The sequence below is a fragment of the Callospermophilus lateralis genome, chromosome 14, assembly GCF_048772815.1.
Source record: "Callospermophilus lateralis isolate mCalLat2 chromosome 14, mCalLat2.hap1, whole genome shotgun sequence".
NCBI classification, from domain to species: Eukaryota; Metazoa; Chordata; class Mammalia; order Rodentia; family Sciuridae; genus Callospermophilus; species Callospermophilus lateralis.
In genome coordinates this window covers 21912139-21938996 of record NC_135318.1, presented here as the reverse complement: position 1 = coordinate 21938996, position 26858 = coordinate 21912139, and the positions used below count along the sequence as shown (strand labels likewise).

At 48.0% G+C, this 26858-nt stretch overlaps 2 protein-coding genes across 5 annotated transcripts in view; one reads left to right on the top strand and one right to left on the bottom strand.

The window, feature by feature from the left end:
- The first annotated feature begins 1562 nt into the window (after nt 1-1562).
- Pcare (photoreceptor cilium actin regulator) lies at nt 1563-10961 on the top strand. 2 transcript variants are annotated; one of them, XM_076833504.2, is made up of 3 exons: nt 1563-3692; nt 5226-5394; nt 10116-10961. In XM_076833504.2, exons 1-3 carry the CDS (start codon nt 1752-1754, stop codon nt 10382-10384), a joined length of 2379 nt encoding a protein of 792 aa, XP_076689619.2. In that variant the 5' UTR covers nt 1563-1751; the 3' UTR covers nt 10385-10961. The 2 variants fall into 2 exon arrangements, with proteins under 2 accessions (XP_076689619.2, XP_076689617.2); XM_076833502.2 differs by having other exon boundaries at nt 1563-5464; nt 10183-10961.
- Nucleotides 10962-22595: 11634 nt separating this feature from the next.
- Nucleotides 22596-26858, bottom strand: part of Togaram2 (TOG array regulator of axonemal microtubules 2) — a 40714-nt gene continuing 36451 nt past the window's right edge. For all 3 annotated transcript variants that reach the window (XM_076833655.2, XM_076833658.2, XM_076833659.2), the window contains 2 exons: nt 25986-26072; nt 22596-22939 (listed from right to left, as the gene is read on the bottom strand). In XM_076833655.2, the coding sequence (XP_076689770.2) occupies nt 22596-22939; nt 25986-26072 (431 nt within the window). The remainder of the gene's footprint in view (nt 22940-25985; nt 26073-26858) is intronic.

The window sequence follows — 26858 nt, the reverse complement described above, 5'->3', positions numbered from 1 at the left end:
CAAAAATGGGAAATGGTTAATAAAAGCCTCCGGCAGGTACTAGCAATCATTGTGCTTAAGAACAGAGAAACTACTAAACGAGGCCTTGGAAAAATCCTGATGAAGCCATGCACGAAGGCCAGGGCCCCCTGTACAGCATAGAATAGCCAACCAAACAGATTTAGAGGGCTCCAAGCCCAGCAGCAATTGTTTCCAGACAATTCAGGAAAGGACCTGAGTTTGGTTCTTGACAAACAATTAATTTTCTTATGACTTATTATTATAAATGGCCTAGCTTCCAGGGGGAAAGGAATAAGGAACACCTTTTTTTCTCATCTTTTTCTTTGTCTTTTTTTTTTTTTTTTTTTTTTTTTGTACCTAACATGTGCCAGACACTGGACCAAGCATTTACCAAACACTGATTGACTTAATACCCACAAGAGCTCAGTGAAGTAGATGCCATCGTCCTTATCTTAAAGATGATCTCTGCCTCAGCAAAGTTAAATAGCTTTCAGAAGTTCCCTCAATTCAAAAGCAGAGTCAAGATCTCAACTTATCTCTCCCTTTGCCAAGTCCATGCTCTAGATTTTGCCAAAGCAAATAAGATTTAAAAGGCACTTTTATTTATTTTTATTTTTATTTTTTTAATTTTAACCATATGATTTATTTTTTTTGTTTGTTTGTTTGTTTTTTTAGTCTTACTAAAAGACACTTTTAAATGGGCAGTTGCCACTGTTGTCCAAAGGCAAGATGTCATTGAGAAGAAAAACCTTTTCCCTTTGAGTTCTACTCCTAGTGACTAAATAACTCTCTGGTGCCCAGGTTTAGCTTGTTTTCCTATGAGAAAGTTTTAATAAAAAGGCTCATCTCAGCAGAGGCATTGCCTCCTGAGCCACTGCGGTCCATAGTGACTGGCTTTGAGCTTCATCTGGTGGTGAGTTTTCCTGCTTTCCCCCTCCAAAGCAGGAAGGATAGCTCTCCTGCTATCTGACTAATTTTCTAACATACAGGAGAGCAACTCTGTCTTCTTTATTCACTGTCTTATTATTTAAGAACATTGTCTGTCACTAGAGTCGTGGGGATTTATAAGCCACACAGACAACAAAGTACAGCTTTGGGGTCCCTGTCTGTTCTGGGATCTTCTTGATTGCAGCAGGTTGGAGCACACTCTGCTGGTTTGCCCTTATTAAACCGTGAAGGTCACTTCTCTTCCAGCATCTATAATTGGCGAGCCCTCACTTTCCTTCCACAAATGTGTCTCTTCCAGATCCTTTTGCAATTAAAGCTTATTTCTCTAGGTTTCATATGGCAGGCGTCTGAACGGAATTAAAAGCATAAGCACGTGCAAAAATAATCCGCTTCCCAAGATAGTAAGTTGCTGAGAAGTTCTATATTAGAACACACAGTGAGTGCTGACTGGCTAGGGCATGATTAACCTAATAGGCTTAAAGCTCCACTTGCATTTACATCTGTCAGGACACGAGCAAAACACAGGCCCATAATCCGGGAGACCGAGGTCCTTTAGAATTGTCCCGCTGCTCACTAAACAGCAGAAGGTTCAAATCTTAGAAGGATAACAGGACGACAAGCACCACTCCCTCTTTTCGGTGCAACCAAGGAAGTAAAGAAAGCTGCCTCCAAGTTCAAGACCTCCTGCCATGAACTTCAAAGGAATCTGGTCTGGAATTGCCTGGAAGGACTAGTTTTGTTCTTATCTTCAAGATGATTCTCTGAAAATTTGGAAGGCTGTGGGTGCAAGGCCAGCTGCAGTCATGGGATGTACACCTTCACACAGCGACATTGTGAACAACCTGACAAAAAGTGGTGTTCAGTTTTTGAAAAAGCCCACAGTTATTTTGCCAGGATGTCACGGGCGCAGTGGAAGAGGTTCCATCCCTTTGCTGGTTCAGTGTTCTACCTGCTATGACCCTTGGGCAGGCCTGCCCCAGGGACAGAGGCCAGCAGAGGAGCAGCTGAGTTCCAGGAAGTCCCAAACCGCAGCTGAAGGTCTTGGTCAGCCCATGGGAGATATGGAAGGACTGATCTCAGAAACCAGAACCTCTCCAACCTGGCTGAACAAACCACAAAGCCACACTCCGTTCCAGACAAAAGGTACCCATGGGACACAAGGGGCAGCCTTTCCCAGGGAAGAGAGTATGGAAAGTACTACACAGGAGACCTCCAGGTGGGAAAGGAAGCCGACATGCTATTGCTCAAGCAAACAGGGCCATTGCAGCCAGACTATCCTCCCTACTCCTGAATCAGAAGGCAAAGTGGACTTTCCTGAACCCCTGGTCAAGGCCCACCAGCATGCTTACACCTACCTGCATGCCAGCCTCTCCAAATATGAAGCAATCCTGCACCTGGTCCAGCAGGCCAGCCAGACCCAGGGGCTGCTGCAGCCCATGCTCAGCTTCCTGCTGCTGTGCTTTGAGGAGGTGGGCCAGCTCCTTGGGGAGATCTCCAAGGATGGAGAAGTGCTCCTCCAGGAAGTTAGGGAGGATCTGGCATGGCCATTGAAGAAAGGAGAGCCCCAGGAGCAGCCAGATCTCTTGCAACAGCTGCTGCAGTACACGGTCAGCAAGCTACAGGTGCTCCACGGCATGGTGGCTGCCCTCACCGGGAGCTTCCTGGAGAGTTCCAGCTGCTATTTCCACTCCGCGGCAAGCCACTTGGAAAATCAGCTGAGCACAAAGAGGAGTGTGGATGAACGCCTCCTAAGGGCTCTGGGGCAACTGGAGAGCCTGGCAAGTGGCCATGGAGACCCTGGGCTGCAGGATCTACCCTTGTGCTCCGAGGACAGTGGCATTGGTGCCGACAATGAGTCCGTGAAATCTATGGACAAGCTGGGTAAGCAGGCCGGCTGGGACTTTGTCCCGGAGGCTGTAGAGTTGAAGCCAGGGATCTCACCCCAGATGGAGGCCCGGCTATCAGGACGTGCCTGGCAGCAAAGTGCATTCTGGATGGGTTCGGACCGACCCCAGGACTGTCCACGGCCTCCCATTGCAAAAGTGCATCCAACCTCACAGGGCAAAGTAAGGAGCCCAGGCCCCCACAGAACTGGCCCAGAAACTCTGACCTCCAGGCCTTCAGAGGCAAGCAAGAGTGCTTGGTGTGACTCCCTGGGGACTGGGATCCCTGTGGAAGTACGGCTTCCTAAAAGCTCCAGGTCTGGGGAGGTTCCACCCCTTAGTGAAAGTGAGAACAGCAGCCCAGACGAGGAGGAAGATGAAGTTAGCAACATGAGTCCATGTGCAGGGCAGGAAAACGTGTCCCCTTCAAGGCCACGATCTTCACCTGCAGACTGGGAAAGCCTGTTTCAGTCACACTCCAGGAAGCTTAGGAGCCCCCAGGCCCAGGAAATGATTCTGAAGATGAAGGAAGCCATCAGTGAAAGGATCAAGTTTGTCCCTGCACCTTTGGCGCACCAGGACTGGTCTGAGGAGGAGGAGGGGAGGACTGTGATCCCACGGAGACCTAGCACGGTCAGTGGCAGCAGGAGGGCCCCCGAGAGGCAGCAGAGGTCCCAGTCTGAGACGTGCCTTAAGAGCCATGTGGAGGACCCCACCCTCCAGGACCTTCGAAGGGTCCAAAAAGACCTCAGTCAGAGGCTGGAGGCATTTTATGCCCAGGGGCCCAAAAGGCAGGGACAGAGAAAGGAGCAGATTGTGCGGTCCAGAGGAGCAGCGATATGGCCCAAGAGCAACTGCAGGGTGAACGCCAGCAACACCATCAGCAAGCTCAAGGCATCCCTTACCAAGAATTTCAGCATCTTGCCTAGTCAGGACAAGAGCATTTTGCAGAAATGCAGTCCCCACTCTGAGGGCGAACAGCCCTGGCAGAAGAGAGCCGAGCTGCTGCCAAATGCCATTCCACCTGGTGAGAAGGACGAGACTCCTAGGGCCAAGGACTGCTTCGTCAGGGGCTCTCCCACCAGAACATCAGTCAAGAAACTCATTGAAACTTTCAGTCCCACTGAGAGTGTGAAGACACTGGGGGACTCCAAGAACTCAGGGTCAAGCCCCTGCCTCAGGAAGTGGGGAGTCCCCATCATGCCTCCCAGACTTCCCATTTATAGGGGCCTTGCTCCTATGTATACTAAGCCCCAAATTTCTCCAACAGGAAGCAGAGAATGTCTCAAGGTGGACACAGGCTGGAGACCCATGGCACCAATATTTCCCCCTCTGCCTACAGCAGAAGCATTCAAGAATGAGGATATCTACCGTGAAATAGAGGGGGACCCAGAGCACCTCCCTCCACCACCTCTGGAAGTCCTGATGGATAAATCATTCACTTCTCTGGAGAATCCAGAAAGCAGAAAGTCAACAGGCAGCTCCCCTGAAGGGTCCCCAGTACCAGGGCTGGGACGGGCTGGCCCTACCAGAAGAACGTGGGCTTCCCCAAAGCTGAAAGCTTCCATGAGCCCCATTGACTTGCTGCCCAGCAAGAGCACTGCCAGCCCCACCAGGCTGTGCAGCGCAGGGCCAGGAAGCAGCAAGAGTGGCAGCAATCCCAGGAAGCCTGTCCAGGATCCGAACCTCCCTTCTGCAGCCAGCCCCAACCCAGAGGCGGAGGGCGGGGCTCACAGTCAAGCCCAGGCAGAGAAGGCCACAAGCTTCCCCAAGCACCACCGGAAGGCAATTCCCTGGCACCACACCAGCCCCACATCTGGGCAAAGCAGGACTTCAGAACCGAGCCTGGCCAGACTCACACGTGGTCCGCACTCTCCTGAGGCCTCCAGGCAGAGCCGAGAGAGAAGCCCCCCAGTAGTCAGGAAGAGCTCTCCCACCAGGGCACACTGGGCACCCCAAGGAGACAGGAAGCAGCGGGGTCTACCATCATCTCCTGGACCTGCTCAGCCAAGCACTGTGCTCAGCTCCTCCAGTCCACCACTTAGCCCGGGAGCTCCCAGCCCAACAGCAAGCCTTGGGATCCTAAGTCCACCAAACACAAAGAAGCGAACTTCCCCGCCACCCCAGCACAAGCTGCCCAGCCCACCCCTGGGGAGCCCGCCTGCACAGCCCAAGGTCTCCAGTCCTGCCCAGCACACGGAATCAAGCCCCCCTTCCTCTGTGCCCTCCCCATCCCCCCCAGGGTCCCCCTCTCAGGGATGCAAAGAGACCAGAGACTCGGAAGGCAGTCAAGCCCCTACAGCCAAAGCATCCCGGAACACATGTTCCATATTCTGCCCTGCCACCTCCTCTCTGTTTGAAGCTAAATCACCACCCTTGACAGCCCACCTGCAGACCTCCACATCACTGCCACCAGAACCCGGGGGCGCTCTTGGGACCCCAGCAGGATGCTGGAGAAGCAGCTTGGAGCCTCGACTGAAGGCAGATTCACAGAGGAGAATGGCTCTCTGTGCCCTCAACCCTCTGCCTTTCGTCAAAAGGACAGCTCCTGCCTGCCACCCTGGTGTCCGGATTCAGCTGCCTGGCTCCAGCTCCACTGGCTCCTCTTGGGAACCCCAGCTTGACCAGAGCAGGTAAGGAGTGAGCTCAATCACTGCCCTTCCCTGGAGAAAAAGCAGAGGCAGTGGGCCCAAGGGACTGCCTGGGTCAATAGTTTTCAAACTTAGCTCCAAGAGTCAGATGGGAAAAAGAGGGGTGGGGGTCCGAGTTCAGTCTCCTCGCCACCATGAGTGACTGTGCTTTTTTCCTTTTTCTTTTTTTTTTTTAGACTTTATACATTGTCCATTTTGTTTTTTATTATTTATTTATTCTAATTTGTTATACATGATGGCAGAATGCAATTCATTTCATATTACCCATATAGAGCACAATATTTCAAGTCACTGATTGTACAAAAAGTATTTTCAGTCCATTCATGTCTTCATACATGTACTTAAGGTAATGTCCATTTTATTAAATACTAGGCTTTAGTACAACAAACTTACTTCTGATAGATGTTTCATTTTTGAAAAATGTAGCTGTATTCAGATTCTTACCTGACCTTGGCTTCTAGCTAACCATTCATTTGTACTGGTTCTGAACTTAATTGTGAACACAAAATTAATTTTCTATAAAAGAACAAAGGAATTTCTTATGGCACAAGACTCAATATGTTTAAGAGGAATACTCCCAAAGAGTGGAAATGACCACAACAGACTGAGGACTGTGCTTTTATCTATTACATTACATATTTTGACTCCTGAGAAAGATTTTAATTGAAAAGAGCCTCTGCTGTATTAAAATTTTTTTAAAAATAAAGAAGAGAAAATCTTAAAACAACTAAGTTAGCCCTGCACCTCACAGCCCTTATTTTACAGGTGGGGAAACTGTTTTTCACAGATGAAATGACTTGCCATCATGGCCCACTCCCTGCAACCTTGTCTGGACCCAGCAGTTGGATTCTGGGAGGTTCTATAACTATCTGGTCCCAGGACCCCTTTAAACTCTGAAAAAAATATTGAGAACCCCAAAGAGCCTTCATATATGTGGGTTATGTCTATCCATTTTTACTATATTAAAAGTTAAAACTGAGAAATTGATAAAATATTATTTTTAAAAAGAATAAACACATTCTCTGTTAACAGAGATGATACATTCCCATGAAACATTTTTTTGTACAACCACAAAAAAAAAAATTTAATGAGAAGAACAGCAGCACTATCTTTCATTTTTGCAAATCCTTTTGGTGTCTGGCTCAACAGGAAGTCAACCAAATACTCAGGTCTGCTTCTGTAGCCAATCTGTGGTGATATCTCATATAATCGTGTGTGACATGTGTGACATCATGTGTGACAGCACCACACACCCAAGAGAATGGGTGAAAAGGGAAGATAGCATCTTTGTATGAAGATAAAAATAGGTTTAACCCACAAGTTCCCTTGAAAGTGTGTGGTGGGTCCCCAGGGATCCCCAGTGCACAGCTCCAGAATGGCCTGTCCTAGAGGTATGGAATATAAATTTCTGGTTTCCCAGGCCCTTGATCACCTGACTCCACTTCTCCACCAACTTCAGAGCCTTGTAGATTAAGAACAAAATCCTACATAGGCACCAGAATCCAGGTGAAGGGCTGCTGTTCCTGTCTTTGACAGACTGAGTTTTCAGTGTACCTTTCTCAGCATGGAGAAGTGAGTTGCATGTCACTGGCCCAGCCTGCAGACAGGCCTGGGCACACAGCTGCAAGGGGACATGAATCAGTATAGCCTTTGCATAAAAAAAAATCACAGAATATGTGGGGAAAATGTCAGTCTGAGGACTGTTAAAAAGGAACTCCCTCAGTGTATCTTAATATCAGATCAGATAAAGTTCAACCAACACCAGTCCTTGCTATCGCTGCATTGCCCACAATTGTGTAAATCAGCAGTTAATTTCTGCCTGAGTGACGCATGTTTCCAGCTTCACAGTCTGTCCAGCATAATGGTAATTTTTTCAAAGTATTCGGCAGTCAATTTTAAATAAAGATATTATCTCATGAAAGTTGCACATTATAACAGTTATATAAACTCCCCCAGCCACTTGAAAGAAATGAAATATTGATTATTTTTGCAAGAATCTTAATGTAACATTGCTCTTTTCTTAAATCTAAAATGAGCTTCCTACAGCAGAGTGGCTTTCATCTAAGAACCTCTATAAATGTTAATGCATTATTCCTCACACTAGCTCCTTATTCAGTTATTAGATTTTTAAAACTGTGCCCTTCAGGGGAAGAGCTTGAGAGAACAGGGACAATAAAATGGCATTAATTAAAAACACTAACATTTTAAAACAGCAGGAGCTATAAAATTGTTGAAGAACATAAAATTGTTCAAGAAGAAAATAATGCCTTTCTCTCAGGTTTCTCCCCAGAACAGGGTGGCCTAAAAGTTGTTTTATGTCTTGAATCTCAATACTTGGTGTGTGTGTAGCCTGAAGAAGTAACCTGTTCAAGGTCACATGGAGGGTCACTTGGTATGACCACACCTCTAAGCCATCCCAAATTATGCATATGAAAATACGCTCATTCCCCTATCACATCCTGTCCCGAGGTATGAATTTGGTGTCTGTTAGCAGAAACAGGCCAGCCTTTGCCTCTCTGTTGAAGACAAGCTTATTTTCTGCCATTCTGCATGTGAGAAAACAAGAGCAGGGACCAAGGCATGGTTTCCCCAAGATTGAGCAACAAGCGGATGCCAAGAGCCAGAGACTGCTCAGAGCAGGCTCTTTCTCAAGCAGAGGCTTGCAGGGACCTGTCACGCCCACTGCGTCTGGCTGTCTGGGCAGGCTTACAGGATCAACTGGCCTGTACTTGGATTTGATTCTCTTCCTGTCACCGCATGCTATATCCTCTTGACCTTTGGGCCCCAGGGAATAGGAACAGTTCTCAGAGGTTTCAATGGCTGAGCTTTAATTGTTAGGCCTGAGCTGAATCTCCTAGTAAGATACCAGTCTCTAGGTCTCAGAATGATGGGGTACTGTGTGCACCTCAAGAAAGGTCCAGACTTTCTCCCCTAAATGCAATACTTTTCATCTTTTTCTGGCCTGAACTGATGAGACAGGAGCTCTCTGCAGCCCCCTCCCAGTCTCCTGTCTCAGGTGGCCCCATGGTTAGCGGGGCAGCAGTTGGGCAACCTGCCTTCCTAGTGGTGCCAAGAAGAGGTAGAATCCCAGCCACTGGGTAACAAGCAGGGAAATCAGTTTCCTGAACTGAATTTCATAGACATGGAACCTGGATGGGGCTAAAAAAGAGTTCTAGACCAAATTGTTTGTCAGGCTCCATGTCAGCCTCCAGAGTGGTATGGCCTGGACTTTCCTCTGTGCATGTGTTTCCTCTTCCTGCCAGACCCCCGGGGACAGGGGTAAGGGGTGGGGGGCAGCAAAGGCTCATCAGGGATGAAGTGCACCCTGCTTATGCCTTCCCATTCTTGAAGCAGCCCCAGAGAAAAGAAGTAAGTAAGGTGGCAAAATCACACTGGGCCTTGAACACCTGGAAAGACTGTGATGGAGCCAGACGCAGACTGCTTTAAGGCACACAGTGGGTTTCTCACTGCCTGAAACCAAGGATGCAGGTCCATCGCGTCCACACCCTTCCTACTCCTTCTCTCTTGATCTTGTTCAGATCCAGTTGCAAACTTGTCCTCCACTGGTTTGGTGTCAGATGCAGAGCTGAGAACACTTCCTTATAAAGTTCACAGAAAAATCAAGAACATGCTATCCGTGGCAGAGAGAAGGGCCCTCGGGTCTGTATGTGGGGACCAGAAGTCTTGTCCAGGTCTGGAAGTAACTGGTTGAGAGCTCTGACCTAGGCCCCACCTCTCTGAGCCTCAGGTGCCCACGAGTAGCATGATAAGGTGGTCCCTGGAGTTCTTTCCAGATGTGACTTCCTATTAATTTTACAAAGTAGCACCATAGACAGCTACCCATTTATTACACAGGTATGTGCCATTTCTGTGCTGAGAGTTTTACATCCAACATTGATACCCATGAGCGCCTGAATCAGATAATATTACAATTTCTCTCAGAGGGATTCATTAACCAGCTGCAGGATACATGGTCAGTAAGTGGAAAAGCCAGGACTTGAACCTAGGCAGCCACACTCCAATCTCCACCAGGACTCCTTGGGCCAGCCTACCTCAGATAGATAGCCAGTATGACTTTTGGAGCTGGTCCCTTCGACCTAGGCTTGCTCTATGCTTTGTGACATCCTCCATTCTGCTCTCCAGAAGTATGCACAGTCAGACTGGAGACCATGTGGGGTCCCTTTCCCATGCATAGGCCCCCTTGGCCATGTCACTCAGCAGCTGGGAAGCTCTGCTCTAGCCAAATTTTGGGCAAGGCGGGCCAAGGAGTTTCCATTTTATTCCATTCAGGAAAAGGGTGGCAGCTGTGCAAAGCAGGCTTTTTCTTTGCTGTTATTGTTGTTGTTTTAATTCCACTAGCTGAGGCCAGGCCCTTATTAACAAGGGGTGCTCAAGACTCAAAAACAAAACAAAGGCACAGCTCCAGAGCCCCTGAGGGAGTTGCTGTGTTTCTAGCAGCAGGATCCTGGGCATCAGGGGAAGAAACAGGACTCAACCTGTCAGCTGAGGCCCTGGGAGCTGCTTCCCCAATTCCAGACCAGGCAGGCAGGCAGGCCCACAAGCCCAACCGAGAGGTAGAGGCCTGGCATCAAGGGTAGGCCCACTGGTATGAGAATGGGAAGGGACAGAGTAGTGCGGGGGAGGGAGCCAGAAGGAACAGCGGAGGACTGTCTGATCTGCTCTTGTCCTTCTCTCAGCAGCAGCAGTGAGGACAGCCCCAAGCTGAATGCAGCGACTTGGATCAGCCCCTGTGCCCCAGAACCGCAGGGTGGCGGCAGCAGGTGTGCATCACCCCCAGAGCTCTGTGTGCTGGGCCATGGGCTGCAGCCAGAGGCCCGCAGCAGCCACATCCAGGACAAACCCCAGCCAGACACCCAGCCCCAGCAGAAGGACGTGGCCTGACTGTCACGCTGACAACAGTCACCCCAGAGACACAAGGTGACAGCCATGCATCCACACTGCCCCACAGATGGTGGGCAGATGTGCTCCAAATGAGGTATCTTGGAAAGGCTTTGAAGATGCTTTATACAATGGCCATTGTCAATCACAGATCCTGCTTTGCCTTGGGGTTCAAAGATTAACCAAAACTTTAAACCCCACAATGACACTTTTTAACCCTTCAAGTGCTGGCCTTAATTTAGGGAGGAAATAGATTTATTACATGCTTAGCAGGCCAGGTGTTTTACCTGATAACCCATGACAATCGTGAAATCATTTAATGCCCACAACAGCGAAAAAAATAAATATCATTCTCCAGTTAAACAGATAAGAAAACCAAAGTGTGGGGAGGAGTTCCCCCAAGTGTCTTGCCAGGAAAAAAGCAAGAATTGGTACAGACATAGATGGCCCTAGAACCTATGCTTCTTCCCTTGAATTTTGTTGCCCTAATTTATTCCATCACCCCAGCTGCCTACAGCACTAGTAGTTGTATAACTGGTGGGAAAGATTTGGTTTGGGTTTTTGTTTCTTGTAAGGTTGAGTGCTGGCAAAGTATTGAAGTCTCCATTAACAGCTTTGTTTAGAAGCTAATTGCCCCTGACATGAGAAGGCTGGTGCATTAGAACACACAGCCCCACCCATCCTCCCTCCTGCCAGAGCTCAGCTTCAATGCTATCAATTCAAAGCTTCCAGCTCCCAGCCAGGGCCATGCTGTCCTTGGCCTCAATGTGTATCAAACATGCGTGAGGCCCTACACAAGCTGGTGGGATGATTCTTGGACCAAGTGGACACAACCAGGCCTCCCACACAAGGCAGCCTAGTCTCCACATCCGGTGGGCACTGGAGCTGACGAGATGGTGTGGGTCACCTCATGCCTATCTCCCCCTGAACTTTCTTGGCCAAGCTTATTCCCAGGTCATCTGTAGACCTTCCACTAGAGCTGAAATTAAAGCAAAGAATGGTCCTTCATGCCAAAAACTACTTCTGCCAATGAGCTAGATATTTGCTGTAGATCTTGGAATGTTTCCACCGGAGGCTGTGGAGTGCTTTCTATTTAGAAAAGAATTTGCAGTAATTGGGTGATTCAATGCCGGCTCAGTGGGTTGTCAAAAGACAAGAATTCTCACCCACGGGTGCAGCTAAGGGGCAATCTTCCAGTTCTGCTGCAAAGCTGATTTTAAAGTTTGGGAAAATTATAGACCTCAAATCCTTTCTTGTTGAAATAGATCGTGGGCTCAAGAACATGTTACAGTGGTTGCCAGGGACTCCAGCTTCCTCCCCCAGGGGTCAGGATCTCACCTGACTTGTCCATTTATTAATGAACAAGGTGATGGAGCTTATCTCTTCAAAGACACTTAAAGAACACTTGATTAAAGTGCCAAAAGGGCCACACCCACCCATCTATTGGAACTGTCTGTACACATTTTTTCACATCTGCTAGTGTGGCTACGCTTATCTCAGAGCAATGCCCAAACCACAGCTGGACCAGTGGAGCCACATCTCCAGTGGGTAGTCACCTGGGAACTGCCTGGGCTGCAGGCAATGGGTGGAGTGGGGTAAGAGCCTGCAAATGAAACCAGCTAAGGAAATTTGCCTCCTCTGGATCAGGTCACTGTCCCCAAATGATTGGGCAATCAAAGGAGGTCAAAACAAAGGCGGGTCCTGGGCGAGCTGGGCCCCAACCGAGCAAGCAGGAGGCAGTGTGGGTGGCCCATGAGACCTGGCCCACAGGTAGGTGGCTTCCGAGAACACTGGTCAGAAAGTGTGCCCTGCCCTGCACAAAGAGTTAGAACAGGATTCCTGGAGGTCTTAAGAAACAAGGCAGAAATCCAGCTGCAGGGACTGAACAGACACAGTAGATGAACAGGGGTACAGTGTGGGGTATAACCACAGGGATAATAAAAAGCCTAATTTCTGGAACTAGAATATGAAGTGGAGCCAGATCAGCCTAAGGGGAGGGGAGGGGAGCCACCTGACCTCCAGATCTCCCTCCTTAAAGGGCTGTGTGGTAGAAGTCCAGGCTGGCTTGAGTGTCCCCCACCAAATTGGTGAGAGATAGAAGTGGACAGCCAGGATCCAGGCATCATGTCAAATTAGGGAGGGGTCAACATCAAAGAGAACTCCCTGCAGGGATCTAGAATGAACTACCTGCCCTCCACACCTGTGCGTGGCAGAAGGCTCCCTGAGACCTGCCGTCACCCTCCCCCGCCCCCCAGGCTGGTAAGCAGCAGCAAACACTCACCCCTGCCATGTTGCAGGTAGCAAACAAGGGGACAGCAGCTTCCAGTTCCTGTTGTCAACCACGGAGCAGCCTATAATATTTCCTTACCCCCATGGAGGATGTCTTCTTTTACTGAGAAACTTCATGTACCAGGACAGTGCTAGGTTCCTACCCTAGGTCCCTCTGTGTGATGTAATGAGAGGCTCCAGCCACTACCAGGTCCAGACAGCAGTGACAATGAGTTGGTGTTACCATTGTGTTGCTCAGTAGCACAAAGGCTATGGGCATTCCAAGGCAGCTGCTCCCAGGACAGACAGACAAGGTTGCCAAGGCCAAGGAGCTGGGGCTGGGGGAGAAAGTTCAAGGTAAAGCAGTGCTAAGCTGGCCCAGGAGCAGATGGGACAAAGATGTGGGGTTTGGGCCACCACGCTAACTTCACTTAGCTTGAGTTCCATGTGAAACAGAATTTGTACTAAAGAAATTAAGTCCACCACAGCAAAATAGTCTTGTGTCAACAGCTCAGTTTGGAGGCGAGGCCTTTCCACAAATCCAGGTCTATGGTTCTGCCTCTGAGAGCAAAGTGCTGGTGGTTGTGAGGGATGATCTCAATATCACAGCCTCTCAGCTGGGCCACTCTTCCCTGCCTCTCTCTCTCCACCTTATCTTTGCTAGACCAATCCACTTCCTTCACTCAAGAGAAAAGGGAAGGCAGTTTTTCTTTGCTTATGCACCCAACCCAGCCAATGCACCCAACCCATCAAGGATTCATGAGTCTATACTTTTTCTTCATAGAGTTAGAAACTAAGAAGAAACACTGGGTATAAAGGAGGAACCTCCACAAACCAGTTTCCTTATTTCGGCCAACTCCTTTCTGGGGGTTACAGCCTTCCTCCTTTATACCTCCGGGGACCCCAGAGCTGTAAGGAGGGAGGTGCTTAGCACAGCCTTTATCTAACGCATTAGTAACTTAGCAAACAGATCTGCCCCAGGAGAAAAACACAATTTTCTGATTCCATCAAAAGGATTCATGGGGGTGGCAGGGAGGCAAATATAATATTCTGGCAGAACAGTGATAGTTTTTTTGCAAGTATAAATACAATCCTCAAGATGAAATATAACCTCTCTCTGCGGCTTGGGTCTGCGCCGTTGTTTACTATAAGCAGCATCTATTTTCTTTCCTCATGTCACATACCTTTCCAGAACCTAAAATAATCCATGTAGATAGAAAATTCAGGGCAAACAGACCAAAGAGACTTTTCTTTCATTGTGAAGAGCTTAAGTTTGACAAGACTTGCCTCATAAATTCTACAATGTGAATGAAAGGGATTTGGAGAAATATATTCTTTTTCTAAAATAAACCAGTGTTTTTGCATGTCTCAGGGGAGCCAGTACAGTGAATTGTAAGTGTTGACATGTTTGTCAATTGATCATCTGGTTGACTGCCTACAAGCTGCCAAGCACCCACTCTGTCTTCCAAAGGAAATCTTTTGGAAGGTAATATATTTTTAAGTAGCCCCACATCAAAGATTCTGTTGAACTGCCATAAAGTAAATGTGTTCTGAACCTATATTAACAGAACATGTTATATTGCACTATCGTTTACTCCCTGTGCCTACCTAAAGTTTAAATAAAGTTCCATCAATCCATCCAGACGTTTTTATGAAATGTAATTAAAGATGCATTGCTCACGAAGAGGAGCAAACAGTTAATTCACTCAGTCCTCTAATTCAACTTTATGGAGGGCCCTGGACTCTGCCAGCCTGATTACACTCATGGATTTCAGAAAGTCCCTTCGCCAATGGTCTGTGGGGCCCTTGTCACGTAACTAAGGCCACCTACTGATCGGGCCACCTGGGTGCTGAATGCTGTCTGTCATTCCCGATACCCTTGATGTCTGACACAGGAGACGGCATCTGGTTTTGGTTGAAGTGACAAAAAAATGACAGCATAAGCAGGGCCCAGTTAATGCTCCTGGACAAACCTCAATGGGAAGAAACACCCAGACAGGAGTGTTAGAGGAGGAAGAGGAAGAGATGAGGTTGTGGTCAAGGCAAGGTCACTCTTGGGAGCTACAGCTAATCACTGGGACAGGACACAGGGGGCCGAGTCCTGACACCTCCAAGACCCTGCTCTCTGTCCTGGCTTCTCAGGGCCTGTCTCTTCATCTGTGCAGCAGTGATAATAACACTTTCTCCTGCCACCTGCAAGACATGGGGCACACCAGTCTTTTCTAAAGCACCTTTTTGAGCCATCTTGGGAAACTGAGTTCAAAATCCCATTAACCCCTTTTGCTTTTGTTTTCTTCTTTTTCCCCCCCATCTCCGCCCATAGCAAACAGATCTGCCCCAAGGAAAAAAAAAAAAACACAATTTTTTTGATTCCATCAAAATGTTTCGGGGGTGGGGGGGGGCGGGGGGGGAGGCAGCTCCGCCCATCTCTACCCTTTGAGATTCTGATTAAGAACTCAGCATCATTTCCCCCTCATTCCAGACCAGCACATTGGTCTTTAGAGAAAGTTAAGAACAGCCGCCAAACTCAGTGAGAACTGACTTCCTTCTTTGAAGGTTTTCATGTCTTTTAAAATGAAAAGACTTTAAAACATTTTGCTTGTAATCACAAGTCCATGTGTCAAATATCCCAAATGGGGAAAAAAAAAAAAAAACAACAACAAATTAAGCTTCTGAATCTCGTTTATCCCCACATGGAGTCTCAGAATCATCTGTCAGTCAGATAGATGGTTGGCAATTACTTTGGTTTCTGAACAGGTCTGCTAGAGAGTGCTGGGATAAGGCTAGAGTTAATAATAATGACACCTTTTTCTTTGTAAGTAACACTCATTTTCAAAATAAAATTATTGACACTGTTTCCATAATTTTTTTGAAAAAAAATCCTTTGAGATTATGAACAAAGTATTTTTCAATACCTTTGACAAGAACAACAAAAAAAAAAAGTGAGGCAGACAGCTCATGCCATATTTCGCTCCAAAGACGTGTCACCAGGTGCAGAACAGGTCTCTCTGCCCTGAGTCAGCCTGTATCACCACACATGATGCAAGCTGCATCTACATGATTCTAGGAGGCAGAGGGCAGCTCTGGAAAAAGATTATCAAAACCTTCCTGGTCAAGGGGACGGGGGAGTCTCCATTTTTTCCCAATGTTTACATGTTGGAAATTGTCCAGTTATAATTTTAGCTATCCATCTTAAACTAGCTTGGATGGAAAAGTGAAATTTCTAAGAGAATTGTAAACAAAAGTCCCCTCTACAAATCCCAACCACTCCACCCCACCCCAATACACACATACCAAATTGCTCCTAGCATTAAGAAAGGAAAAAAAAAAAAAAAAACAGTGTTTTTTCAAAACACTGCTCCTCATTGCCATGAACCCACATAGTGGCTGCCAGGTGACAATCCTCCTGCAAGAGCAGCTGCAGACCCCTTCTGGAGACAGCACCGACTTTATTGCCAGTGCCCCAAAGCCGTGAAAGCCAGCGGATGAGATAGAAAGGAAATATAGACCCTGGGAAACAAATTGCCTTCGTGAAAATTATTTATCTACCTTTTTTTTTTCTCCTTTGGAAGGAGACAGGATTGGCTGTGTTTACAAAACCTGGTGACTTTTGAAAGCTATTGTTTAGTTAATGGCTTCTGACACCAGCCCCAGAGGTGCTGGTTCACTCTCTGGACGTAAAATTTCTCAAGGAGAACCCAAGGTGATGCTAATAGCAGCTGTCAACCCACGGAGAGGTAATTATAAAGCCGTGATTAAAACAAAACAAACCCTTCAAATGCTATAACCTTCTTCACTAAAACACCAACTGATAGAATACTGGAAACCAGTCCACCCCTTGAATAAGCCCCAGGAATGAAGACCTAGCACAGTCCCTGACTCAGAAACACCCCTCCAGAGAGCCCTGGTGTGGTGTGCTGGTAATGCCACCCCATTCTGCAGGAGCCCAGCTGGGATCAGGCAATTAGGGCTCCTCCTCCAACCCCCTTCATCTTAGGACCCACCATGAGAGTGGTCTGATCCTTTGCAGATTCCCAGGCCCTTCCCCCCAGGGACAGATCTATAGTGAGGCTAAGAATCTGAGTTTTTAACAAGCACCACTCTTGTCTTCTCCTTTCCCCTCCCCCAAGAAAGTCTTTACATAAACAATGTTTGGAAAAATCTGGCTTAAGGTGGCCAACTCCCAGGTGTGAGTTAGCCTGGGAACCTAACAGCCCCAGTATTAAGACTGTGGCAGGGGTCCTGAACCCTGAAAGCGTGTTGGAATGTCTGAGATTCTGGTCCAGCACCTCTGGAGCACAGCCCAGGGCTCTGCACTTTACCAAGTACTACAGACAATGCTGTGGCAGGCCATTGTCACCCTGTGTTTACCCTGTCCATGCCAACAGCCTCCTGCCAAAGCACACCTGAAGCTTCTCTTGTGCTCACTACAAGTCTTTAGCCCTCCCCTGCCTGCCTCTGAGTGTCTAGTCATCATGGATAACTCCCTTGCTATAGCAAATTCTGGAAATTCTGTGCTTTTACTTCTGGTTGGCCCTCATTTCTTTGCACAAATCCTATCCCCAGCAGTGCCATGGTTGGATAGCCAAACGCCACAACATGTTCTCATGATCAGAGATGACTAAGCAAACCCTCTCTGCCCGGAAGTTATGGGAGTAAAACTCTGGAATTATCTAACTGCAGGAGTCCAGGGGATTTTAGTTGGTCTTCTCTAAGGGCTCTGACCGACCCAGGGGGAGGTGAATCTCTTGGAGCCATGGAGCATACTACAAGAGATGAGCACAGATAACTTTTTAGCTGCTTCTTAGGGCCTGACTCCTAAGGTGGGGTCCCTGCCAGACCTGCAGCTTTGCAGCATTGACATCAGCTGGGAGCTTGTGGGAAATGCAGACTCTTAAGCCCCACCCAAACCTGGTGAATCAGAGTTGGCCCTCTAACAAGATTCCCGGGTAGCCCCTGTGCCCTGGCTAAGGAGCTCACTAGGCCTCTCTGGGGCCCAGTGTCCTCATCAGGAAATGAGAGAAATGATCTCTTCCTTCAAGCATGGAGAAGAAGGACAGACCCAAACACCACAGTCATTCAGTGGGAGGCTGGTTCTTCCTCCACCTGCCCTTTAGGGGCCTCCATCTTCCTACCTCTGCCAAGAACAACACAAGCCATGCTCTTTACCCTCCCCATCCCCCTTTTCTCTCCTAGTGGTGGCACTGAGTTATAAAGGAAATGCTTTGGGCCAGAAAGCACTCTGCTGTCCTCCAAATCCTTCTGCCTGCAGGTGCAAAAGTCCAGAGGAGTGGAGGGCAGGGAGCAGCCTGGTGGGAAGAAGGGCATCCAGGCTTCCTTCTTAGTGGGAGTGTTACTGAATGGTGGGGGCGGGGGGGACTAAATAAACCCACTACCTTTACTTGCTCTTAGTTGACTTAAAAATCACACAGCTGGGCACTACATTATTAGACTCTCACTAGCTTTGCTTCAAGATCACACCTCTGACCGGTGGGTTATAATGATAATGGTTGCCTGGGATAGTTTCCCGGGGTCTGAAGTTTGCTTTTGCTGCAAACATTGACCCTTCTTTGTGCCTGAAGAAGTTTGCTGGGTGGCGGGAAGGAGATGGAAAGACTTGACATATCTGTCTTCCCCTTGTGTCTGTCTCCTTTGCTGCCTTAAGCTTTGGGTCAGATTCTGCTCAGCTCACATAGACACATGGATCATCTGAGAAATGTTTTGCCCAAAACTATAACATAGGGTTAATTTGATCTACACTCGCTTGTCCTCACTTCTCTCCGTTTAAGGCTCAAGACATCTTTACCAGCCACCACGACCAGAAATCCAGACCAGGATCAGTGTGAAAAGAGGTGGCACCCAAGTTCCAGGATCTCTACATCTTGACAGAAAAGACATGTTTCTTCTTCCCCTTGATTAGCCTGTTTCTCACTCATGATTCTCATCCCATTTCTACAGGCCCTCAATCTTCTGGAGTCAAGAAGTTGATGTGCAAGCAGGGGCTCCCACCTCATTCTTTGACCACTAAATAAAGCTTTTCTTAATTCCCAACACTGGCAGCATCTCTCAGACATGGGTTTATCTGTGGGATGATCTTCCAAAACTGAGTTTGGTAACAGAGTAAGAATGGGAAATGGCATCAGCAGCCATGAGAGCCTGTCAAGCAAGGACAAAGGGTCAGGCAACCAGAGAAGTGACAAACCCCCAAAGGTGAGAAAGGCCCTAACTTCCTAGTGGAGAGGGCAGAACAGGCCCATTCTTCTAGACAAATCCCTGCAGGCTAACAGTGAGTCTCAGGAGTCTCCAGCACATTGTCTCTTCTTCCAAAACCAAGGTCAGCAGAGCTCCCACAAGCCCCTGATCCCTCCTGCTCCTAAAGCAGTGACCCCCAAAACATCACTACCAATGTTTATCAAGGGCTTCCTGTGCCCATGAGCTTGTCACAAGAATTATCTCATTAATCTGCACACCTGCTGAGTTAAGGAAGATATTGTCATTAAGCCACCACCACTACCCAGCCACACACACACACACACATACACACACACACTCACGCATCGTGCCCTAGGTTGAAAAGGAAAGTGAAAATCAGAGAGCTTGAAAAAGGGTCCAAAGCCACACATCAGCAAGCCACCGAGCCTGGACTTAATTAAGCCCAGGCCTCTCTGACTCCAGTTCCTAGCCTTAGACTGTTCTTAACCCCAGGATATTCCAGGACTGTGAGGTGAGGTGAGCTGGTGGGCCTGGGGACCACAGGGCCAGAGCCATTGTGATTTCTGAATATGGCCACAGATTAAAATCATCTGAGGAGAAGAAAGAACAAAAGGAGAAGGGGGAGGGAAGGAAGGAAGGAAGGAAGGAAGGAAGGAAGGAAGGAAGGAAGGATCCATCTACCTGGCCCCAACACAGACCAACTGAGTCAAAGGCCCTAGGAGGGATGGGGATGTGGTTCCGGGGTAGAGCACTTACTTAGCAGGAGCAAGGCCCTGGGTTCTACCCCAGGACAAAAACAAACAAGCAAAAAACCCTGGGGAGCCCAGACAAGGTACTCTATCTTGTGAGGTGGTTCTGAAGCCCAGCTCCAGAGAAGACACTTTAACTGCCCCTTAACTACCCAAAAGGTAGGAGCTGAACAAGAGAAAACAAGGGCATGGCCTGAAGGCAAGGGCCAAATTTTATAAAATCTCAAAACTTTCACTTGAAGGAGAGGAATAAAAGGAGAGGGAGAGGTAGGGAGATTTGCCATAGCCAGAGGCTGTGTTCCCACCCCAGGAGCATCTTACCCAGGTAGAATTTCTGGCCCAAACATAGCCAATAGAGAATGGAATGGCCCAACCCTACCTTGGCACGTGGAACGACCTTCATTCCCCATGACTGGCCTTCCCCTTGGGTCTTGCAGGTCTTGCCCACAAGTGGGGGCCCAGGTTACTAATGTGCTGTTCCTCTCTTTTCTTTTACAAGAACTGATGTGGGAAATCTTTTGAGACTGAAATTGCCTAAGCTACACCAGAATCAACCAGCCCTTGCCTAAAAGCCTTGTGCCAGGGGTGTGGCCAGCAGATTAAAACCTGAAGTTACGTAGGGAAACAGACTAGCGCAAAGAATTATTTTTTTATTTTTTATATTATATTTTATTTTTCCTACTGTTTTGAATACCTCCAAACCTGAAAGTGGGTATAAAACCCAGAGATAGGGAGTTTTGTATCTGAGACAGGAAAATGTGGTTGAGCTGAATTTCTGCCTTCAAAATCGCTTCCAGACTCTATGTCCCTGCGTTCTTATAGTCCTAAAAATTCCTGAAATATTATGATCTATTCTCAGATCTTGACAAGCAAAAAACTCAGGTCTCCCAACCCAACCAAAAAAAGCCTTGCTCAGACAACAAGCAAATACAATCATTTATATTGTTTAAGACTAAAAACATTTAAAATCAGTCTCTTGGGCACCTTTGGTTGGTTCCCTGTCCACTAGGCCTTGAACCTAACTTAGCCAGAATTGATCAAGAGGAAGGTGGTTATCAGGGAAGCCCCTGCTGGGTTACTATTGGAGGAGAAGTAGTTCACACTGAGATTGAAATTATTCAAAGTCACGCTTTAGCAGTCTATTGAAAGCCAGAATCCAGGGTGACTTGCAAGTGTCCAACTTCACCCCAGGGCATAAGGAGGGCCCCTCTGAATTCTGCCTGGCAATAAGGCCTCCCAGGGTCACACACCCCAGGAAGGAGTTAGAAAGGTGGTATGGAATAGCTGGCACGGTGGCGCCCACTGTAATCCCAGTGACTCGGGAGGCTGAGGCAGGATTGTGAGTTCAAGACCAACCTCAGCAATTTAGCAAAGCCTTGTCTCAAAATAAAAAAAATAAAAAGTACAGGGATGTAGCTCAGTAATAAAACACCCTTGGGTTCCATCCCCAGTACCAAAAAAAAAAAAAAAGAGAGAGAGAGAGAGAAGAAAAAAAAAAAAAAGGTGGTATGGAACTGATGTCATACCTGGGGGCAGGTGACAGTGGACAGGAGTTCCTCTGGTGGGGCTCAACAGAAAACTTGCTGAGCTGTCACCCCTTCAGCTTTCACCTTACCAATGTGTCCTACCCTTGTGTTTGAATGACCTGAGCTCTACTTCTTTCTGGTCACACATTGTTAACCTGCCACTGGCCCTGCCAAGTCAGAGCCACCCTTCTGTGTCCAGAGCCTGAGTCCACAACAGACTATCCCCTCCCCCTGCTAGGATCTCAGTGACTGACACCTCTCTCTGCTTCCTCACGTCCTGGCCCATGCTGTGCCCTGCATACCTCTCCACCATTGTGATTCAGCCCCACTGCAGTCATCAGCCCAGTTTCAGAGACACTATGTCCCTGGGTTCTTAGAGCACAATTCAAAGCACTCCAAGCTCTACCAAGTGTTGCTACTTGCAAAGTTTCAAGACTGAGTACCTTGTAGCTATGGTCCTTAACAGAGCAAGCCATGCTGCCAATGTCTATAGAAAGCTTTCTTGACACAAATGTCACATTTCCCCTTGCCTTTTGACAAGATAAGCAGATCCTACCAGAAGGTTCCCATAGGATCAATAGATGCTGTGCTGAAGATTTTGCCAGAGAGAAGCGCAAGGTGCCTGGAGATTCTTGTTACATTTACCTCTAATTTGACCAATAACAAATGGACCAGATTAAAGTGAAAAATTGTGGGGCTCTGAGTCTTAAGAGTTCTTCATGTCCGGCTGCTCAGAGTTTCCACCCAGAATGACCTACAGCATGTAGGCCTGTGCTACTGTGTTAGTTGGCTTTTCATCACTGATCAAATACCTGACAAAAATAGCTTAGAGGAGGAAATGTTTACTTTGGCTCAGTTTCAAGAGATTCAGTCTATGGTTGGTGGAACCCATCACTCCGGGCCCAAGATGAAGCAGAACATCATGTCAGAGGGTTTAGAGAAGCTCATGACAAGTGGAAGCAGAAAGAAAGAGGGAGGTATATCCACAGTGACCTGCCTCTTCCAGCCATACCCCACCTGCCCACACTTATCACCCAGCACAATAGTCCTTTCAAATTATTAATCCATCAAATGGATTAATTCATCAAATGGATTAATCCCCTAATTAGTTTACAGCTTTCACAATCTTATTATGAGCTTTCAGGGGACACCGCATATCCACACCATAACAGCTACCCTTTTTTTTTTTCCTCGTTCTTTGTCTCAATTTCATCTGCAACTAATTTTGCTGTTTTCGTGTTTCATTTTGTTTGTTTCATAAACCCACCTATTGGAAAATTCTCTGAGGTTACAAAATGCAAGATAAGAAAACCTTAGAAAAATAACAAATTCTTTTATTTCTACTTCAAAATATACTGTATACATCTGGGACTCTAGGGGGAAAGTAGACCAGGAGATTATTCCATCATAAAAATAAAATAAGGTAAAAAATAACAATGGCCCATTTCAGGCCCATCTTTAATCCAGCTGAAAGCAGCATGAGCTGCCAGTCATCTTGCTGTCAGGTGGCGTCTCCCTGTTGGTGACCTTGTGGCCGCCTCCTGGGGATTCTGTGTCTAAGAGTTCCTGGAGCATTTTAAGGACTTGCTTTGGCTGCCCAGTGGCAAAGTCCTGCAGGCGGGAGCCCATTTGCTCCTGGAGGCTCCGAGACAGTCGACACACCACCATGCGGACATTCCCCCCACGCCCAGGCAGGATGCCATTTCCGGTCATGGTCATGCTGTTCAGGAAGTACCAGAGGACAGGAAGAACATGCCGCTCCACAGCCTGAGGCTTTTGGGGATAAACTGAGGCCACCAGCACTGTCAGGAAGAAAACAGGGGGGTCACATAAGCTGGGGAACCCTCTCCCCTCCCGCTGCCCTCTCTTGGGAGACCGATTCTGTCATTCAAAGGGCAAGCAGGCTAGAGGGGCTGAATTTCCCATGCACAATGTCCAAGGATCATGGCACATTTAGGGACCCAGGAAAATGTTTTAGTTTATTTTAGCATCAGAAAAAAACAAAGATGAATATATTCAACCTGATTTATGTTCATATTTACATCAATCAGTTAGGAAATATACATTTTATTTTTTTAATGGAAGAAGGGATATGCAAAGGCAACATGCACAGAGTCCATGACCATGATAGGTCTCTGCAGTATGGGGGTGGGGGAGGCAGGCACCCTGGTTACAATCCTGTCTCTGCTAGTCGTGTGAGCCTGAGGAAGACACCCAACTTTTCTGAGCCTTTTATACACTTTTAAAGTCAGGATAACAATCCTGAACCAAGTTCTCAAAATTGTTAGAAATTTGATAAATATGTGTCAAGTGTCCAGCTTTAGGTAGACAGGTGACAAATAGAGCCTAATATTAAAATTGCATTAATCCACAATGCCACCTATGAAAGTCCCCACAAACAAAGAAAAGCTGTGATAGGGACAGAAGTCAAGACTTATTCACAGTTAAAACAGCTAGCAGGGGACGAGGCCAGCATGGCCCCCAGCATCTGGTCAAACCTCATGACAAGACCCGCAGAAGTCCATGACGGGTGAACATGTTTGTAAACCATCAGGCTCTGCACAGACCCTCCTTTCCAGTGATGACGCCCTGAGTCCCCTCAACCCCTTGAGCCCAAGAATACCCAGCAGCCAGCTGATCCTGCACCCAGGCCTCCAACATCAGAGCAAGTCATGTCAAAGCACATTAAAGGGTATCCCAGGTCTCCAGGAGGGGCGTCTCTGCCTTTGGGCTATGGCCAAGTTACCCTAAGTGCACTACTGCCATATCCCTCCTCTCCCAGAACCCCTCCCTCAGAGCAATAAGGTGCATTGACACCCAGACCCCAAAAGAGCAGCAGCCCTCCTGCCCCAGGCCCATGCACCTCCTCTGTTCACACTCTGCTAACAACACACAAGCTGCCTCGGAGATACGTTCCCCAGGTACAGGGATGCAGAGGTCTCCTGGCTGCCTGAGTCTGTCTCTCCAACTGCAAAGGCACAGAAGCCCTTCTGTGAGCCATGGTGAGGGAGCAAACCCCATTACGCTCAAGCTTAAAAGGCAGCTGAAGTCATTAGCAGAAGATTTACTCCTATTAAGCTGTGCTATTCTTAGTCTATGCTTTGTGTCAAAGGAAATTTTCTTCTCTGTTCCTAGACGACACCAAGTTAGCAGAAGAGCTCTGAAGAAACTTGTGCCTTTGAGGTCTCTTGGAAATAGATGAGAAAAAATGATAGTCAGTGGAGAAAGTGAGGCTACTCACCCACCCCTGTGCCCCCTAAGTAACCTACACAGGACTGGTAAGGGTTTCCCTCAGAGAACACTGATTTTGAGCAACAGAAAAGGGTCTGGTCTCCTGGGTGGTCTTAGTTCCATGCCCCTGCTCTTGCCTCAGGGCACCCACAGTGTTGCACCATGGCTGCCATTGCAGCCAACCCTGCCTCACTTGTCGCACCTGTTTGGGGAAGGACTGTCACCTGGACACATGGTAGGAAGCCACTCTGGTGACACAGGGTGAACTGAACCAGAGAGCAGAGGCAAGACCAGGGAACAAAGGATAAACCAGATGAGTAACTGGCACCAGGATCCTTACTGAGGCCACCTGTGCCAAGTACCCCTGAGTGCCCAAGGCCACAAGGCCCTGGAGGAGGAGCAGATTTGTGATACTCCATGAGATGCACTCCTGAGAAGCACACAGAGAAGAGAAACAGAGGGGACAAGGCTAGGACAAAGTGGGTGTCACTCAGGGGGAGAGAGAAGTTGGTTTTCCACACAGAGGGGCCTCAAGTGGGCAGGCAAGGGCCTGAGGAGACAAGGGTGGCAAGCTGGCACCCAGGAGGCAAAGGCGGGGCCTCCTGGGGACAAATCCTGAATGACTCACCAAAGGACCTTAGGTGTTTAGTCTCTGTGAGCTCCATTTTTCTTGTCCCTACCCAAAGGAGACTTTCGGGAACTGTCCTCTTGAGGGCTTGTTGTGCAGATTAAATGACCCAGGGCATAACTGGGGATGGACCCAAGGTGACCCAGTGAAGGAAGCAGGGCCAGGCCACCCCAGGGGGTGCTGAAGGGTCTCCTAAGACAGATCGGGAGCCTCTGGAGGATATAACGGGGACATAGCATGATATGTCTCCATGGTCCTGGAGCCCAGGTACAGACAGTCCTCCTGCCTCCTCCAGAGGAGGGACCCTCCCATGGTGGAGAGGAGGACTGGCAAACAAAAGAGATGATAAACTAAGCTGAGTACTAGTGGGAGGCAAATGGGTCCACAGACCCCCACAGACCCTGCCGTTCCTGTGCTGCACCTCAAAGCCACAGAGGCAGGAACCAGGCCTGGAATGAAATCATCTGGGACTTCATCCTGCAGACTCCAAGCCCAGGTAGGATTGGTTGGAGCAATCTTTCCTCAGTTGCAGTTGGAACCGGTAAAGAGATTCAGTCTGAGGCCCCACTTTCCTGTGATATGGGTCCAGCACCCAGCCAGGGGCTGAGCAGGCTTAGATCCGCCCCTGCCCTGTTCACCAGGCCTCAGAAGTGGCAGATTTTTTAACTCTCACGATAATGCTGTTTGATGGAGGCATCAAACCATGCCTCCAGCAGGCAGGGTCTAGCTGGGCCCTTTTTCTGATTCACACAAAGACACTCAATGGCCTAGAGGAAGCCTGGTTTGCAAAGAGGAAGAACTGCATACTAGTTTCTTAAAAAACTATGTGGTTATGCACATGCCTGCATCATTTTGACCCCAAAGAAAAGATTATCTTCTGACAATGTGGAGACTGTCACAAAATATTCAATTAAATAATCTGTGGTTACCTCATGCCCAAAAAGCGTCCAGAGATGAACAGATGGCTGGGTGGCCTAGGGCAGTCTCACCTGACAGGCGTTCTGTGATATCCAGGACTGAGCGGCCACTCAGGAAGCGCACCCTCCCGGCAAACGCTGGTAAGAGGCAAAGGTGGTCTGAAAGAGATGGAGGGAGAGCTCAGTGGCCGTGATGCCTCGGGCTGAGACAGCATCAGGCATTCACAGTGCCAGGTGCCCAGAAGCCCGCAAGGGGAAAAGGCATTTTGGGAAGCCCAATGAATGTTTCCAGGTCACAGTAGAGCCACTTAAAAAGTAAATGCATGCTGGGTGTTTGGGGAAGAGGAATATCCTGGAAGAGTTATGCAGGCTCCCAAATGTCTGCATTTACTCCCATGGAGCTAGTTTATATTGTTCATGATTCTCAAAATCGCTGTGAATTTTGGGGCAAAAGAGGATAAATGGACTATTGATAAACAGATGATGCATACATGGATAGAAGGATAAATAAATATAGAGTTATAGGAGAAACTGAGGCACTGAGCCAATGATCACACAAAGGTCAGTAAAGGGTTGGGGTTAGAATTTAGAAGTCTTGAACTTGTGGTCCAATCAATAGGCCATATCCACACCAGATGCTCATTTATTTCCACACTGAACACTTGCTGAAATCCTTTATGTAATAAGCACAGAGCTAGGAGCGAAGTAAAATGCGGTCCACCCTGACCCCCTCAGGAGGCTCCTTTGACAAGGAGAGATCTTACCTAGAACCTGACCCAGCTTAGAAGGCTCTGTGCTCATGTAACCCAGCCTGGGGTCTGGAGCCAGGGTGACCCCCTGGATTTGGTCTGCCCAGCATTCTCCCTGCTCTAGCAGTGACCGTATGGATCCAAGGACCCAGGATGACTGGTCACCCTATCAGGAGCAGATTGACCTAGCCAGCTC

What these genes read in the sequence shown, in the direction of transcription:
- Pcare (XM_076833502.2), top strand. Translation starts at nt 1,752, where the DNA reads ATGGGATGTACACCTTCACACAGCGACATTGTGAACAACCTGACAAAA. An exon ending in CCCCAGCTTGACCAGAGCAG is followed by an intron (nt 5,465 to 10,182) that starts GTAAGGAGTGAG and finishes TTCTCTCAGCAG; the next exon opens with CAGCAGTGAGGACAGCCCCA.